Source organism: Eschscholzia californica, unplaced genomic scaffold (assembly GCF_041429995.1).
Source record: "Eschscholzia californica isolate CP2 unplaced genomic scaffold, dmEscCali1.0.p SCAF_3, whole genome shotgun sequence".
Classification (NCBI taxonomy): domain Eukaryota; kingdom Viridiplantae; phylum Streptophyta; class Magnoliopsida; order Ranunculales; family Papaveraceae; genus Eschscholzia; species Eschscholzia californica.
Genome location: NW_028238420.1, coordinates 46,124,034 through 46,142,329, shown reverse-complemented (window position 1 = coordinate 46,142,329; position 18,296 = coordinate 46,124,034). Strand labels below are relative to the sequence as shown.

The 18,296-nt window shown below is 33.4% G+C and overlaps 1 protein-coding gene, 1 long non-coding RNA gene and 1 pseudogene across 2 annotated transcripts; 1 reads left to right on the top strand and 2 right to left on the bottom strand.

Annotated features, from left to right (window-relative positions):
* Positions 1–1,951: 1,951 nt before the first annotated feature.
* LOC147550877 (uncharacterized) lies at positions 1,952–2,693 on the bottom strand (annotated as a pseudogene).
* Positions 2,694–3,186: 493 nt separating this feature from the next.
* LOC147550876 (uncharacterized) lies at positions 3,187–4,304 on the bottom strand. The gene is made up of 2 exons (XR_015238423.1): positions 4,195–4,304; positions 3,187–3,654 (listed from the first exon to the last, which is right to left on the bottom strand). It is a non-coding gene; the product is annotated as an uncharacterized LOC147550876 (long non-coding RNA).
* Positions 4,305–16,245: 11,941 nt separating this feature from the next.
* On the top strand, positions 16,246–17,845 carry LOC147550875 (uncharacterized). The gene has a single exon (XM_086672311.1). It carries the CDS (start codon positions 16,552–16,554, stop codon positions 17,566–17,568), a length of 1,017 nt encoding a protein of 338 aa, XP_086528437.1. The 5' UTR covers positions 16,246–16,551; the 3' UTR covers positions 17,569–17,845.
* Positions 17,846–18,296: the final 451 nt, after the last annotated feature.

Sequence of the window (18,296 nt, the reverse complement as noted above, 5' to 3'; positions counted from 1 at the left end):
CATTTTAACTAAAACCCAAACTTTTTAGGGAATTTTGGCCAAATTTATTTAACCCGGTTCGTGACCCACGAACTTGTTAGGAAAAGGACAGAACCAGACCTAAAGACTAATTGAATCAAAAAAAGATTGACCGTTCTAAAGATGGGTTTTTTGGTCCGATTTTTTATGGTTCGGTTTTCACCGATCTTTTAGTCTTCGCGATCTTTAGTTCCGCCCTTACTAAAGGTTATAGACAGTATGGTAGAAACTAGAAAGGTTTACATATTTCTTTCTACCATATATACTATTAGATCTCATATACGGTTGATTCTTTACTCATTTCATTTAAGACGCATAATGCAAATCACTTTTTTCAAAGATAGAAAAGCTCGCGGTCCGAAATCGAACAGAAGACTATCGAATTACAATGGGAGTGTTAGCATAACTTTTGTAGGCGCTTAGAAGAATTATGCTTGGCACATTTGGATGTTCCCATATTTATAAAAAAAAAAGAGGGGATGGTTCTAGGACCCCCAAAATTAGGGGTGGCAATGGGTATCCATTTACCTAGAATCGAACCGAAACCAAAAGTGTTTATGCCGGTTCTGGATTCTCATTTGCATACCCGACAAGAATTTAATACCCGACAGGTATTACCCGATCAGATCCGATAAGATTACAATACTTATTGGGTATATCTGATGGGTACCCGATACCCTAATTTAATGCGTAATTAGTCGATTTTTTCACAAATGTTAAGGTCCTATCTACTTATTTTATGCTAATTATGTTCTAATCATGTCATATTGAGTTTCTCACCTAACATAACATTCTTAATCGACAATCAAACTATATTTAGTGACAAGTTTTATAGCAATTTAAAATATAGAATATTCAAATTTGTCGTAAATTTTAATAACTCATTCATGTATTTTTTTTTATTTAATAGATTCTACCAAAAATATTAGAGTTTTTGAATGAAGTACAACCTTCCTAATTAATGTTAAAAACGATTAAGTAAGAAGTCCTAAAAAGAACTGATAAATTTTTGAGAACCGACGGGTACCCGCATTTTTTTATAAATTCCGGTTCTATATCCTTAAATTATGGAACGGAACCCGGAACCACTAGAAACTGGAACTGTAACTTTTTATAGATTCCGATTCTGGGTAGTGAGATACCTGAACCGAAACCGACTCATTGGCACCCCTAGCCAAAATAAATTCGAAATGGGCGAAAATGTAAGTCCCAGTTTAGATTCACACTAATTTCATGAATCCAACGGTTGGTAGCGACCCACACCACTTTCACTTTGAAAAGTATGGTCCCCCTTTTTCCGTTATACGACGACACACATAAAATATTAGGGTTATTTTTCAAATTGCCCCCAACTTTGTGACCAGCTTCCTGTCTAGCCCCCTAGATTAGCAAAAATACCCATATAGCCCCCTTTTTGAGTTTCCGTTATGACACCGTTAGTCAGTCAACATTTCTCTCTCCTCCATCTCATAACCTCTCTCTGCTACCTCATCTTCTAGACAACTCATCAACTTTTCCGGCGAAGGTCGTCGGCCGACTAATTTCCCGGCCGGTGTCCTAAAAAATATATATATATAGATTTTTACTCTTCTTTTTCTCGGTCGGCGACCTAAAAAATATATATATATTTTTACTCTTTTTCTTCCTCTCTCTCCTGTTTTCTCTTTCTTCTTCCTCTCTCTCTCTCCTTTTTCTCTCTCTTCCTCTTCTTCTTTCTCTCTCTTCCCCTCTTTTCTTTCTCTCTTCCCCTCTCTTCTCACTCTCTTCCTCTCTCTGTTCATTGTTTTAGTTAACATAGATATAAACTCATTCAAACCCCCAATCCAATTAGTTAAAATGCACGTAGAAGTAAAAACATTCAATTCAGCTGCCTAATCGATCAGCCAATCCAATAATCAGATCGGGTAAATTACTCATGAAGAACAAAAGTGATCCCTTCAGAATTAAGAGGGGTTATGTCAATTACACATTATTACATCAAAATGTACTAAAACCCAGAAAAGGGATTTCAAGATCAAACCTTTAAGTAATAACAGATAAATGAAAACCCTAATTTCCCAAATTAAGCCAAAAATTGGAAGTTTATATAGAAATTCCACTTGATTCAGATTCAAGATACTTACATATTCTTTCCATGACATCTCTTCCTTTAGCACTATTACCCAAAAACTTCTCAGCACATTTTTGCTCAACTTTTTCAGCCATTGAAGCCAAAGCTGAAAGGGGCTTAATCTTAATACTTTTTTGTTGTTTAGTCACTGTCCAATTTTTAGGGTTTTCAGGATGAGGTTCAAACCAACTCTTCTCTTTAACTTCAATGAATACCGGAGACTTACGTTGCGAGTAGTTAATTGCATAGTTCGTGATCGAGCATCGACGACTGTTGATTCTACACAGTGACAAATATCTTGACCGATGATTCTATGGAGAAACCAAGGTCCTGGTGCGTGAACAGTTAGGGCTCTGGTTGTATAGAGTTTTCCAGTTTGGGGATCAAGTTTTCGGTTTAGGGTATCAATTTCAAGGATGTGAGATAGGGTTCGTTTGTTTTCTGGATCTGTGAATTTGCGCCATGAAGCTGAGGTTACTCTTTCCCATGGATGCTTGTATGTGTGTTCTTGAGTGTATAAGATCTTTTCTATTCCCCTTCGCCGGCCGTTTATAGAGAGAGAGTGAGAAGAGAGGGGAAGAGAGAGAAAGAAGAAGAGAAAAATTCTTTTTTTTTTAAGTTTGAAAGTCGCCGGCCGGAAAATTGGTCGGCCGGTGACCTTCGCCGGAGAAGATGATGAGTTGGCTAGAAGATGAGATGGAGGAGAGAGAAATGTTGAATGGTTAACGGTGTTATAACGGAAACTCAAAAAGGAGGTCATATGGGTATTTTTGCTAATTTAGGAGGCTAGGCAGGAAGTTGGTCACAAAGTTGGGGACCATTTGAGAAATAACCCAAAACATTACTACACTAATTAACTCCCACACACTAAAAATTCACTTACATTAGATGGTAATAAAATTTTCCGCTTTCACAGTTTGGAAAGAAAAATAGCTCGAGAGTTATGCCTTAAATTCGTTGTAGTGTTTTTTATAGATTTTATCTGTTACGGTTAGTAACTTTATTTGCATTTGAAACAAATAATATTATAACAAAAATTGAAATCAACGACTAAAATGTAAGGATCGAAAGAAACAAATTTATTGATAAAAAAAGAGAAAGAAAGTACCAGGATAATTCAAGCAAATTAAGATTACAACCTTATAGTATCAATATAGGGTAGGTTACATACCCATGATGATACTACATATTTTTCTTAATACTAAATCCATTTTGCAGCGTCATTAGCATTTCACACACTAACCAGATCTAATTCATCAGTGTCCACCAGCTGAATTAGGTCCAACTCCAGTCTCCCCGTCATTATCCATGATTACCACCAAGTAGACCCTCACCACCACCACCCTTACCACCACCAAGCATATTTTCACCAAGTAGACCAATACCACGTAGACCCTGTTCAGCACCAATAGTAACAGATAAACCATATTTAGGAAATTGATGACCTAGGAGATCACGTGGTAATGGTGGATCACTTGGTTGTGGTAGATCACGATCTATCAGGCGAGAATCGCCCAATGCCATCACTGCATTGAAAATAATTAGTACAATCTGAGCAGATTTATAGTTTAGACTCAGGTGAGGCGAAATTACATACAAAAATGACACAAAAAAAAAAATCGAGCACATATAATGTACTTAAATAATAATGTCATTCTATGCAAAAAAAAAAATATGTCAAAATCTTTTTATTTTGTATGTTACCATTAGATTTTTTTTTTTTTCATATCATTAGTTGAAAGATCTAACAGTTTTACAATTTATAACCACTTCAATATATATGCAAGTCCATTGGCCCTTTAGTATATAGTACATAGATTTATTGAAATGGTTGATCTAATAGGAAGAACTTTTTGAAATTAAAAAGGAATCTGATCAATAGTATCATTGGTTATATTTTGAAAATGCTAATCTTTTCAAATAGGTCATTCATCTATTCCAAAAGTAGGAAACTCATAAAATTGCCAAGAAATCTAACAAACACAAAAATGAAGTTTCATTCTGATGCAACTTTTTGATATTAACCAATGAGAAATAATTTTTGTGAATAGACATATTACACTTACTTGGAGCATATATCAAGATCAAGATAGAGAACAAGGCGGTGAATAACAAACTTATGGAATTTTTAGCCATTGTTTGTGTGATTATGCTCCGATTATTGATCTTATTTGTGAGAATTATATTAAGAGAATGCTTTATATATAGCAGCATACAGATCTCTTTAAGTTGTTTATTTATCATTTTCTTATAAGTACATTATATTTCCTCATATTATATCTGCTTAATTTTTTAACTTTATTTTGGGTTCATTCTGTTTGGCGCCTAATGGTGACCAAGTGATCGTTTTGGTCCTAAAATCATCTGGTAGTTCGTTTTGAAAAAATTTCATCCGGGATATCCATGAGGGCCAAACTAGAACTAATTCTAATTTTTGTTTTTAATGTTAAAAGACACATATTCTCCTCTAATTCATCTCATCTCTCCACGAGTCCACGTCACTTTTCTACTCCTGTAGAAGGTCGTCGAGTAGTAACTTCCGGCCGCAACCTTCAAATCCAAAAAAAAAAAATACTTATTTCTTTCTCTGTGTTTTTCTTCTTCTTTTTTCTTCAAACGACCTTCTGGTGGTGTATGAAGGTGAGATGGAGAGAGGAGCGATGAGGTGGTGGAGAGATTAGATGAAGTGGAAGGAATAAGAGGAGACGATGTGGCCTTTAACATTTTAATATTTTTTGGAATTAATTATATTTTGTCTCCCAAGAATATTTCCAGAAAAATAACAAAAAGAAATTATCTTTCTGAGCCAAAACGAAATGTTGACACTTATAGAGGACAAGACGACGAATTGGTCACAAATTTGGGACCAAACCGAAATAAACTCTTTTTAATTTAATATCTACAATGTTACATGCTACAAAAAAAAAAATTAATGAGCTGATTATTAAGAGTAAACGCAACATAAAATAAAAGTCTGGCATGATATGCAATCCCACTATAATAGGCAAATATGACCCACCATTAAACGTGCACCCCATGACATAGAGTTGAGGTGTTGAACCAATTTTTGTTATATATCTGATGAAATTGTGACGATAAGATATACTATATATTTCTGTTAAATAAAACGCAATGGACTTTTCTGAGATGGACTGTACGATTTATCTCTGGATATTCATGATCATCTTATTTATTTCTAATCTAATGGTTGATTTTAAATTTTAGAAAATAATAACCACCCACTCATTAGTCTCTCCATAACTTATATTTGGCGGATACAACTTCCTAAGATCTGACTAATCTTCCCACATTTTTCCGCAACTCTCTTTAAAACTTCTTATAATCCATCCACATGTTTAGAAAATTAGTTACAAATCACCCATTAAATTTTCTTTCTATGTATTTTCGCATGATTATCTTCCTTTATATCTCTCACACTCTCTCAAATTTCTCAATTACTTAGAGTTAGCTTGTTTTAGGTTTCCTCTTCCCTTACAGTTTCTTATTACATTTTTTTCTTGCTTTATTTTTAGTTTCATTTTAGATTGTCTCACATTCATGAAGGCGTAGCCAAAAGCAAGTGGACACCTAGTATGTATATATATATGAAGGTAGTATCTCACCTTATTTGGTCTAATTTGTTTTAGTTGATTTTGCATCGTTACACGTATCTCTCACGAAATATTTCAACCAAGATCATGATAATTGTTGTTTTGGTTTAAAGAAATTGTCTCATATTTTTTTCTGCTTAGTATGATTTAACTAGGACCTACTTATTTTACTCTTAAAATAGCTTTGATTTTGCTGTCAATTTCGTAGCTAGATATTTAATGTTTGATTGTTTTTCTTCTTTTTTTCTGGAGGAGAATGATAGATTTATGAACATAGTGTGATTGTTTAATCCAAAATTAGGTTTTTGAGTTACATATTATCGTCCACACCCTAAATATTTCGTGTTTTTCCCTTTCTTGTAATATTCATTTGGTTCGATTGGTTTTATTATTTGATCATATGTAGTCATTTCTCCAAAACACATTCAGATGTACTTATAAGCTACCAATCTTATCTCCATTTCATATTAAAGTTAGATTGTGAATTTAGAAAAAAAAAAATTTAACTCATAAAGGTTTACTAATATCTAAATTATTTTTTTAGTTAAAGTAATTCTTTTTATAATCCTAATGAGCCAGATATACCATCTTTTAGCAATTAGCCCACCGCGTCCGTAGGACGCGATAGATCTCTTTTGTGTAATGCCTTTGAGATAAAATATCGCGATCAACTACGTCTTTGTAGTGCACGTATATCGATGTGACACATATACCGAGAAGTTTATACGTCGCGAGATTCTAGACCATTTAGGATCAGACAGAGATCTGTGATTCGCATAGCAAATGCGAATTACAAGTCCCTGTATGATGTTGGATTGGTGTAGAATGAATTTCGCGACGCATAAACGTCTCGGTATATAGACCACTTCGACATATGTGCACCATAAAGACGTAGTTGATCGCGACATTCAATCTCAAAGGCGCTAGCCAAAAAAAATCTACCGCGCCTGTAGACCGCGGCAGACACATGTCATGATGGAGATAATTATTAAGATAGTTGTATTTGATATCTTAATATTCAATTGTGTAAAGATTGAATGAATCTCTGTGTAGATTTTAAAATTCTCCATCGTAAGGAGAGCAGTAGATAGAATAATCTATTATATAAAACAGAAGGGAAAACGATGACTGGGACAAACATCCTTATTTAATTATGTATATTGTTTAAGAGTCCCTCCAAAATTTAAAATATAGTCCTTCGTAGAAATAAAGTTACCTATTTAAAAAACAATAATCCTTTTCTTCTTAGAAATAAAATAGTCCTTCGTACAAAAAAAATTTACCTATTAAAAAAACAATAATCCTTTCCTTCTTAGAAATAAAATAACTAATTTAAGAAATCTATTATATAAAACAGAAGGGAAAACGATAACTGGGACAAACATCCTTATTTAATTATGTATATTGTTTAAGAGTCCCTCCAAAATTTAAAATATAGTCCTTCGTAGAAATAAAGTTACCTATTTAAAAAACAATAATCCTTTCCTTCTTAGAAATAAAATAGTCCTTCGTAGAAATAAAGTTACCTATTTAAAAAACAATAATCCTTTCCTTCTTAGAAATAAAATAACTAATTTAAGAAATCTATTATATAAAACAGAAGGGAAAAGGATGACTGGGACAAACATCCTTATTTAATTATGCATATTGTCTAGAAGTCCTTCTCAAAATTTAAAATATAGTCCTTCGTAGAGATAAAGTTACCTATTTAAAAAACAATAATCTTTTACTTCTTAGAAATAAAATAACTAATTTAAGAAAAAAAGAAACAAAATAAATTTCAAGGGTTAAATGAAGAAATTAAAATCTCTCTCTCAATAAAATAATAATTAATTTAAGAGAAAAGAAATAAAAAAATAATATAAAAAAATAATAACTAATAAAAATCACTCTCTCTCAATAAAATATATAATAAATATCGTAATATTTGTTTAGCAATCCTTCCTTAAATTTATAATATGGTCCTTCGATTTAGAATTGGAAACAAAATTAGAGAAAAACTTACCGAATATCAGGAAGAGTTATATTAGTCAATAAGATCTAACCTATTTAAATAAAGAAAAAAATAACTAATTCACAAAAAAAAAATTATAAAGGTTAGAAAACAAATTAAAATCTATCTCTCTCACCAAAATAACTAATTTTTACAATACAATCCTTTTCTATTAATAAAAGATATTGTCTAGAGACCCTCTGATTTTTACAATACATCCTTTTCTATTAATTTGGACAAATCCATCATACAAAAAGATAGATACCAATTTCTCATACTTAGTACCAACCGATGGAAACTAATTTGGAAACAACTAATTAGGAAACAGATAAATTTAATACACATTGCCATATTATGGAACACAACAATTTGGAAACTATAGAATGATGTATATTGCCCGAGCAATATTAAAAATCATACATTAAATATCTTCAATTTTGTTCTTTACACTTTATCATAATGGAAATTTCATATGGAAATATATCGTGGATGGAAACAATTAATTCGAAAACCAAATTTCAATTAATTTGGAAACCAAATGTCTACACATTAGGAAATAGCTAATAAGTAATTTGATAAATCTCTTTCTATTAATACTTATTTTCAATTTTGTTCTTTACACTTTATCTCTCTGTTAACTGGCGGAAACTAATTTGTAACCGTAAGTTCATGCTAGCTTAGTTTGTCCCTCAAATCAATTTCTCGACAAATTGTCATTCAAAAGTAGAGAAATTAATTAGATTTGTATGAATTACTTCCCTCTTAATATTGTTGTTTTCGAATGTGGTTGTTTAGCTTTCCCGAATTTCAAGACTTGCATGAGAATTCTTCTTTCTAACTTGATCGAGCACCATGCTTATTGTCCATAGATTGATCGTTTTATCGTTCGATTTGTTTTCTTACGTGATGATATTAGTTTTTTTTTTAGTTTTGTTAGTCACTCTGATTTGTTAATATTTTGTCTATAATAAGACTTTTTATATGTTTATATTACTGAGGATGATCAGGAGTTTGATTATTTTGTCTATAATTACCTTAATATAATGGATGAATTGAGTTTATATTATATTTTTCTAGACCTTGCCTCTTTCTTTTACTTCTTTATCAATGATTGGGTTCTTTGTGTTCAATTTTGAATCAAAATTGATCCTGTGTTGGCTCTCTCTAACTTTCTTGTTGATCGTTGTGGTCCTTATATTTTACGCTTCAGGTAATTGTTAAAGTATCTTCAGGATGGATTACAAGGTATTTTCTATTTAATTTACCTGACTAATAAATTGAACTCAAATTATTTTTCATAGATCTATATTTTAAGTTATTCGTTTTGTATTTGGTATAGAGTCCCGAAGAACGACTAGCCACAATTTCAGAAAAAGAAATCAACCAAGAGAAATGCTCTTAAATTTTTTTAGATTCAATTTTAGTTAGTTTTTAAATTTATTTATTTAGATTGTTTTCACGGATTTTTGTATTAATTTTTTTCCACTTCATGAAATATATTAGAACATATTTTCTTTCCTTTAAAAATTTAGATTTACTTCCTATTTCTATTGATCTATCTGGTTTGATTGAAAAGCTGGATCTTCTAATAGTCTTTGATTTCTTCCTTACTTTGTGAAATAATCAGAGAAAGTTTCGGCAAACATTCAAAGAGGAAAAACGTAATAATATATCATTCAATGTTGTAAGATCTTAACTTCATAGCAGAATTTGGACCTTGAATCTCTCTTTATAATCTTCATTGATGATAATAGACATGCTTTGAGTTAAAAAAAAAAAAAATTAAATCTTTGTTCTACTTCACTTCCAACACTTTCTTTATTCATGCTTGGAGTTTTTCAACTGATTTACGAGTAGCAAAGGCTGACCGTGTGAAAAATGGAAATTGATGTCTTAAACCTTATGCTCATTCAAGATATAAATGCAGGATACGCCAATTTGTTATTTTCCTTCTTCGATAGTATGTAATGCACGAATACAATTTCATCTCTGGTTAGTTTTCCATTAAGACTTCTTACGTAAATGATGTAAAGAATAAATTTTTTATCAAATGCTTCTTGATTTTTTTTAGTAAGTTCATCCTTTACAGACTTGAAACTCAAACCACATAGCAGTAGTAGTTAATCAATTTTATCCACTTAACACTTTATAATAAAGTATATCTCTCTATTTTCTTTGATAAAAGTTAACCAAGTAATGTTTTCTATTATCCCAAAGTTCGAGTTTTCAATACCCTCTCTAAAAACAAGTAGATTTTAATGAACCTTTTAGGAAAGTTATTACTCAATAGTGTGATTTGCACTTAATTTGATGCTTAGTTATCTCACTACTACATGTTCGAAATATGAAATGAGAAATGTTTGAATTTCTCAACATGTGATATCTTTCTTGCGATATTATTGTGCATATCGGTGTCCTCCACGAATAATAATTTTTGTGTACGTTTTTCTTATAAATTTGTGATTTATTATATCAAATTAAATTTTGTGAATTTAAGGTGTTTACCGACTTCATTTCGATTCTAAACTATTTTAGTTTCGGAATAAATTTTACTCCATACCCGTTGTAATTAACCAAATTTTCCGTGCCTTGGGCACGGGTTATACCTAGTCTATTATATAAAACAGAAGGGAAAACGATAACTGGGACAAACATCCTTATTTAATTATGTATATTGTTTAAGAGTCCCTCCAAAATTTAAAATATAGTCCTTTGTAGAAATAAAGTTACCTATTTAAAAAACAATAATCCTTTCCTTCTCAGAAATAAAATAGTCCTTCGTAGAAATAAAGTTACCTATTTAAAAAACAATAATCCTTTCCTTCTTAGAAATAAAATAACTAATTTAAGAAATCTATTATATAAAACAGAAGGGAAAACGATAACTGGGACAAACATCCTTATTATATTTAGGTACGACTTACGGGGTATTTTCTTTTGGTCATGATTCACTCAAGTTTCGGTTTTCTTACAGTCTGAGATATTTAAAGCACTCAAGAAGACGAGGCTCTTGATTGTCGATAAGGAGCAGTCGCGATACTCAAGGTGTGGTAGAACAGACAAGGGTGTTTCTGCAGTTGGGCAGGTAAATCAATTCCACGACAACTCCTCACAAGTACTTTTGTGTTTCTGTTAAGGATGATTGATCATGACCTACATTTTCTATTTCAAGTTCTTACTAGCAGTATGAATTCAATTACAAATTCATGGATCATGAAAGTGATAGAAGTTGCAAAACTCATGGAAATATTATAGAAATTTGTATTCGAAGTTAGCAGACAATAGAAGAAGCATGTTACAATTGGCTATCAATAATCGTGATTCGCGGTGTGTAGAAATGAAAATTAATACAATAGCATTTTCTTCGATGCTCAAATACTTTCCATAAAAGAAAATGTAAGAAAAGTGATGCAGGCGCATAGGCGTGTGTGCCCACGTCCACGCGTGCCCACACCCTATTAAGTCTTAATAGTAGTCTATTTAGTAGAATAGAAGTTACTTTAATTTGATGTTTCTTTATTTTAAAGTTTCTATGTTTGAATAGTTTATTATTTTAGGAATCAGTCAAAGTTAAAAAACAATAATCGTTTCTTTCTTAGAAATAAAATAACTAATTTAAGAAAAAAAGAAACAAAATAAACTTCAAGGGTTGAAAAGAGAAATTAAAATCTCTCTCTCTCTTTCAATAAAATAATAACTAATTTAAGAGAAAAGAAACAAAAAAAAATAATACAAAAAATAATAACTAATAAAAATCTCTCTCTCACACAATAAAATATAACAATAAATTTCGTAACATTTGATTGATCTCCGTGCCCTAGGGCACGAGATATACCCGAGTCTATGTAATTAAAATATCTCTCTCTCTTTCAATAAAATAATAACTAATTTAAGAGAAAAGAAACAAAAAAATAATACAAAATGTAATAACTAATAAAATTCTCTCTCTCACAATAAAATATAACAATAAATTTCGTAACATTTGATTGATCTCCGTGCCCTAGGGCACGGGATATACCCTAGTTATATTAACAAACGAGAAAGTGCATGCACGAGTTTAGTATAGGTGAGTGTTAATGTGCGTGCACGTATTAGTTGCATGAGATGGTTCGATAAATTCAATATTAATCGATGCATGTTGTACCTAAGGCTGGGAAAAAAGTCTGAAAACCTGAAATCTATCACGGGTACCCGAGTCCGCTAAAGCCACGAGTACCCGAAACTTCGTTTATTGAATAAAAGTTCGTTTGCTTTAATCAATCATAGAGGAGCGAGCTTCATACGTTTAATCTCTCGCCTATTACGTGCTACATCAGTTGGTACCAGAGTTTTGCGTTGATCTTTAACAATGCCACCGAGAAGACGACCTGCTGGAGGTAGGGAGAATCCCATGGATATTGCTAATGAAAAAGTTGAAGTTATGAATCAACGATTAGAATATGTTGATGAATGGCAGCAACAAATGACTCGAATGATGGAAGGTTGATGCATCGGTTAGATGCATTGATTGTTCATCAAAGGGAACTGACTTCACCAAATCGTCACTCGGTAAGGGATGATGAATCTATTGAAAATGATTTTGATAATCCTTTTGCTAGGTACGTTCGGGGAAGAAGCAGTCAAAATAATCACGATCTCGGAGATGGGAAGTGGGATTGAGGATTGATATCCCGGAATTCAGATGGGCATGGTCAACCTGAAGAATTTCTCCATTGGCTAACGACGATCGACGATACTCTAGAGTTTAAGGAGGTACCTCATAATAGGCAGGTTCCTCTTGTGGCTACTAAACTTCGTGACAGGGTTACTGGATGGTGGCAGCAATACAAGTTGGTGCGGTCCAGAACAGAGAAATTAATGGTAACTTCGTTGGAGAAGATGAAGAAGTATATGCGTGCAACTTTTCTTCCACACAACCACACCAAGTTAATATATCGGAAATTGAAACAATTGAAGCAAGGCTCTCACACTGTAGACGAGTATACTACTAAGTTTCACTTTCTGGTTTCTCGCAATGAACTTGCTGAAACAAAAGAACAGTTAGTCTTGAAAGAAATAAAAGTTTCTATTTTTTTCCCCCAAACAAGGAATAAGAGAAATCCTATTCCAACTAGGAGTCCTTTTATAAGGAGGGACCCCGAAAAAACCCAAGTTCTCCCTCAACTTCTACCACTTTCTTTTGAGTTAATTCCTATATGACCCCCTACTTTGTGACCAGCTTCCTTTGTGGCCCCCTTTTTTTCGTAATTTCAAATATGGCCCCCTATTTTCAGGTAAATGTCATTACTACCTTTCTTAATAATAAATTTAAAACATTAAAAAAAAATTATTTCCACCTCACCCCTCTCTCTCTCCACCTCATCTCTCCCTACACCTCACCCCTCTCTCTCTCTCTCCAATTCACCTCTCTCTCTCTCCAACTCACCCCTTTCTTCTCCGGCAAGGTGGCCGGCCGGAAAATTTTCCGGCCGGCCACCTTCAAACAAAAAAAAAAAAAAAGTTCTCTCTCTCTCTAAATTTTTTTTTTAAAAATCTCTCAACTCTCTCTCTCTCTCTAAAACTCCGGCGAAGGGAAACCCCCTTCGCCGGAGTTTTAGAGAGAGAGAGAGTTGAGAGATTTTTAAAAAAAAAATTAAAAAAATTAGAGAGAGAGAATTTTTTTTTTTTAGGTTTGAAGGTGGCCGGCCAGAAAATTTTCCGGCCGGCCACCTTGCCGGAGAAGAAAGGGGTGAGTTGGAGAGAGAGAGAGAGGTGAGTTGGAGAGAGAGAGAGAGGTGAGTTGGAGAGAGAGAGGTGAATTGGAGAGAGAGAGAGGGGTGAGGTGTAGGGAGAGATGAGGTGGAGAGAGGGGTGAGGTGGAAATAATTTCTTTTTAAATGTTTTAAATTTAATAATAAGAAGGGTAGTAAAGACATTTACCTGAAAATAGGGGGGCATATTTAAATTTACGAAAAAAAAAGGGCCATAAAGGAAGCTGGTCACAAAGTAGGGGGCCATATAGGGATTAACTCCTTTCTTTTTTATCACTGAGAAACGAGTAAGGCTTAAATAGAATGTGCCCAACTATACTATTCTCATATACTGTCCATGTCGGAATCTTGGAATCATATTATTTTGTTCAACGATTATTGCAGTCTTCATAGCTTGATTCTGATCAATCTCATGGTTTGGAATTTGTTGTCATTCTTTTGTGATATAAAAGGATTGAGTATCATTCATGTAACTAACACAACTATATAGACCATAAGGGTATGAAGGAGATGTGATCTCCATGTGTCGTCATGGCAAGAAATCAAGAGAAGGAGATGGAATTGATAATGGAGATTAATCTACTAAGGACACAAACTTTGTGACTTCTTCATACCCATTTGAATGAGATAACCCTTACCGTTCGAAAAAAATCTTGAAGGAGATTTATGGGTAGGAAAATAATATTGGATACTCTAGTTAAAATCTTGTTAATTAGCTCAAGAGGAATTACCACTGCCATTGAAGTTGATTCATAAGATGAAGATCCCTTTTGTTTTTCATCTTTTCTTTTCTAGTTCTTTATCAAGAATGTGTTTGACCAATATCAAATTCATCTGAATTTCAATTTGAATTTCAATCTGGGTATTGATTATATTATCTCAAGTTCAATATCCTTTACCTGTTCAAACAGAAATTTTAACAAGCATGAAAAACAAGAAAATCAGAATCAAGTTGAAATTTTATTGAACTTATGTGTAGTACTACTATTCTTGGATATCAAATGAACAAAACCCTAACTAGAAAACACAAAGTTTCATTGTTTTTCTATTGGTGAAGAAATAAAAAATGGGAAATTTACTGTATGTCTCTGTTACTCTGCATACAATAAGTATATGCTTAAAGATCACAAAGAAAGAAACTCACATATTCTTGAAAAGAAAGATAAGAAATTGAAAAATTATTGGGATGGAGATGAACCCAAAATTGACAAACTCTTTACGTGGGAGAAGTTTCAATGATGGTGGAGAGTGGAGCAGTCATCACTTATTTAGGGTTTTATCCAGAGAGAATAAACAGTTGATGATTTTCATTTTCTTGGTAGTTGTAGTTGTGAAGGAAGAATTTCAAGAAAATTTCGAACGATCAAAATTCTAAGATTTAATATACATACACGAATTTTGTTTAATTTACTCCAACATCTTCATTTTCAATTCTAGAATGTAATAATTAGCTAACTCCAAAATTTAACCCCCTAAATAATTTTGTGAGAAGATGAACTATATATATATATATGAAGTTATTGAGCATGAAATAAAAAAGCTCATGTTCCATTAATGAGTTTTTCTTCATAAGTTTTTGTGAACAACTATGGATTCTAATTTTTAAATCAACTGTTGAGGATAAAGAAAATTAACTAACATCACCATCATCCACCCAAGTTTCAGACCCATTTTAATAGAACCGTCCATTTGGTGTAGAAAAATCGTGAGCCAATTGTTGATGTCAAAATTTGTCAATCTTGAAATCAGACATAACCGTGAGATCGTGATGTTGGATCCTGTTCGATTGATGAATCTTCAATGGTGGTGGAGAGAGTGATTAGAGGTAAACGTTATGACTTGAGTAGTGTCATTATATAGTATGGGAAACTTAGGGAAGATATAAAAGGTGCCTTCTGTAACTTTTATTCTGCCTCCCTCAAAGCAAACTTGAGAAGTTTGGGAAAGGAGGCGCCATTAATACAAAAGAGAGACGACTTTAAACTTTCCAATTTTATATATACCAAGCTTTTCTTTCTCTTTTACACATCTTCTTTCGACAACAAAAAAAAAATCACACATCTTTTGACAAAAAATATTACACGTGTAGACACCACACCGCACATTCTTTCCCAAATTTGGTTGAAGAATTTGAAAAATACCGTTCTACCTGTCACACCACTGTCATCGTCTACACCACTACGGACGAGACCACCACCACCCGTCTCACCTCTCTCTCTCTATTTTTTTTCTCTCTCACGATCGAGGAGGGAGAACAGTGGTGGTCGATGGATGACTAGTAGCATCTTACTGATGACTCTCTTAGGATTTTGCTAGTCGGTTATCGAAACCTTAAAAGGATCATAGTAAGTTGGAACCAACTACCAGATCCACCTCCACCACTCTCTACTCTACTCTAGAGGGGCGAAGGAAAGGGACCTGTTAGAGAGAGCAATTTTTTGGCTAGGAAATTTCATCCAAAATTGGGAAAGAAGGTGGAGTTTGTAAGACACTTGCTAGGGGTAAAGTGACCAAGTTACATACGTACTTGTTGTTGCAGTGCGAATAACAAAAAAACCATGGGCGCGTATAAAGTTCTCTATAGAGTATTGACTATCGAAGCCCATCAAGGAAGAAAATGGGCCGGTCCATTTAAACGCGGGAAATGTTCGTAAATTATAGCGCGGGAAAACTCCTTTTTTCCCGCGAAATTTTGAAATCAGAACAAACTTTCTAGGGAGATGTTTTCTGAAAGCCAAAAATATTTCCTAGAGAAAAGGACAACCCAAAAACCGAAAGTTCTTCATTTCTATTTTCTAGATCATCAATTCCAGATTTAGAGAGAGAAAAATGTAACAATTCATAGATCCCCTCTCTCTCTCTCTCTCTCTCTCTCAAATTGTAATTTGGAATGTTAAATCTCCTTCAATCTTGCAAATTTTGTAGTTTATGATCCATGGGTAGATAATAATTTGAGAATCCTCATGAATTTAGATCCGTTTATCGTCGGACATTGTTCGAATTGCTTGATCATATACACACATTCAAATCCGTAAATCTGAAAAAAGAAGAAAAGATTTGATTTTTAAGATGGAAATTGGAGGAATAGATCGTCGAAAAGCGAGATTAACATCTCAAATATCAGTTCTTAATAATAAGAAAGGAAGAAATCATCGCGAAGGTGGTCTTGATTCATTAGTTGGTTTAACAGTTGATGCTGTTCTTGGAAATAGTCAAGAATTATATAAACCAATTCAAAAACCAACAACTAATATTACTACGAATTCGACAAGAACCCTTCTTGATATTATTAGTGAAGATGAATCTGGAAGTGCTTATAGAGGTCTTGCTGATTTGAAAAGCAAGAAAAAAGGGAAAAAATCAATTAAAGATCGATTAAAATTTCGTCGTCCCGGTTCTTCTTCATCATCTCATCCTGTTCCAACATCCGATTTCCCTATTAATAATCGTAGAATTCAACAGATTTCCAACCCTATTTTGATCGAAAGGACTTCTCTTCCTCGTTCATTTTCATCCGTTTCTTCATCTTCATTTGACTTCGAAAAGACAAATTTTACATCGTCAACATCGCCAGAGAAACCCCAAAAGGATGAAACTGAGGAATCGGATTCTGATGACGAAAATGAAAAGCAACCCGCACAAGAAAAACAAGAAGTTAGGTTAGAACCGGGGCCGGAGAAAGGAAATTCATTAGGACCATTGGTAACAGAACCAACAAGTGACGACGAGGAAGAAGAAAAAGAAGAGAAGGATAATGAAGAAGAAGAAGATGATGATGAGTCTGGGCGGATGATACCAGCTGTAGAGGCACCAACTGTATCATTAATGGCATTGTTGGAAGAATCGGGGAGAAGGGTAGACGAAGATGATGAAGATGAGGAAGAAGAAGAAGATGAAGAAGAAGAGGAAGATGATGAAGATGGAGAAGAATATGAGTGCACAGTGTGTATGGTAAAGCATAGAGGATATGCATTTGTTCCATGTGGCCATACATTTTGCAGGCTTTGTTCTAAAGAACTTTGGGTTAGCAGAGGCAATTGCCCACTTTGTACTGCTTATATCTTGGAAATTCTTGACATTTTTTAAATCTTTCTGAGTTCGAAAAAAACACAATTTTGTCAAAAAAGTCACAAAGAAATAAACGAAGAACACTGGTTCGACAATGAGTTCCATTCAATACAAAGTATAAGTTCGATTCTTCATAGAGCTACTGAGATTTGCACCGACCGTGTAAATTTCAAGACATAGGGTATTATTCGTTCAGAGGCGCATTATTATTACAATTTCGAACTGAGATATATTGTAGTTACTTTCTCCCTCCTCTAGAGACTAATAAGAATTCAATCAAATTTTACTTTTGTCATTTGTGTGTTGTTGTTTTTGCTTAATGTCTCTAAATTCTTTTAACTATTTGCTACTGACAATGAAATCCAACTTCTAGGGAAACACAGACATCTAATCTGAAATTTTCAACATGAAAACAACAAACCCTAATCTAATGCAGATCTCCTGCACAATGAGCAAAAGAATACTACACTTTGTCGCTGCAAAAATCCTTTCAACAGATGCAAGGTATGCCCGTGTCTCTACAAGTTTCTTTTCAAGTAATCTGCAACTGCCCAAGTTCTTGAATGATTGTGTTCAACTTCTAGGTCAAAAAAGATCCCTAAACCCTAATTATCTGTATGAGTAAAATCGATTTGTTAGCTTCTGCGCAAGTGTTCCTAATCTTACCTAAGTCTTGACAAGGTAAAAGAAACATGAAGTGGGTATTAGTATATACCGAATACCAAAAGATGCAGAGACTTCTTCGT

What these genes read in the sequence shown, in the direction of transcription:
- LOC147550875 (XM_086672311.1), top strand. Translation starts at nt 16,552, where the DNA reads ATGGAAATTGGAGGAATAGATCGTCGAAAAGCGAGATTAACATCTCAA.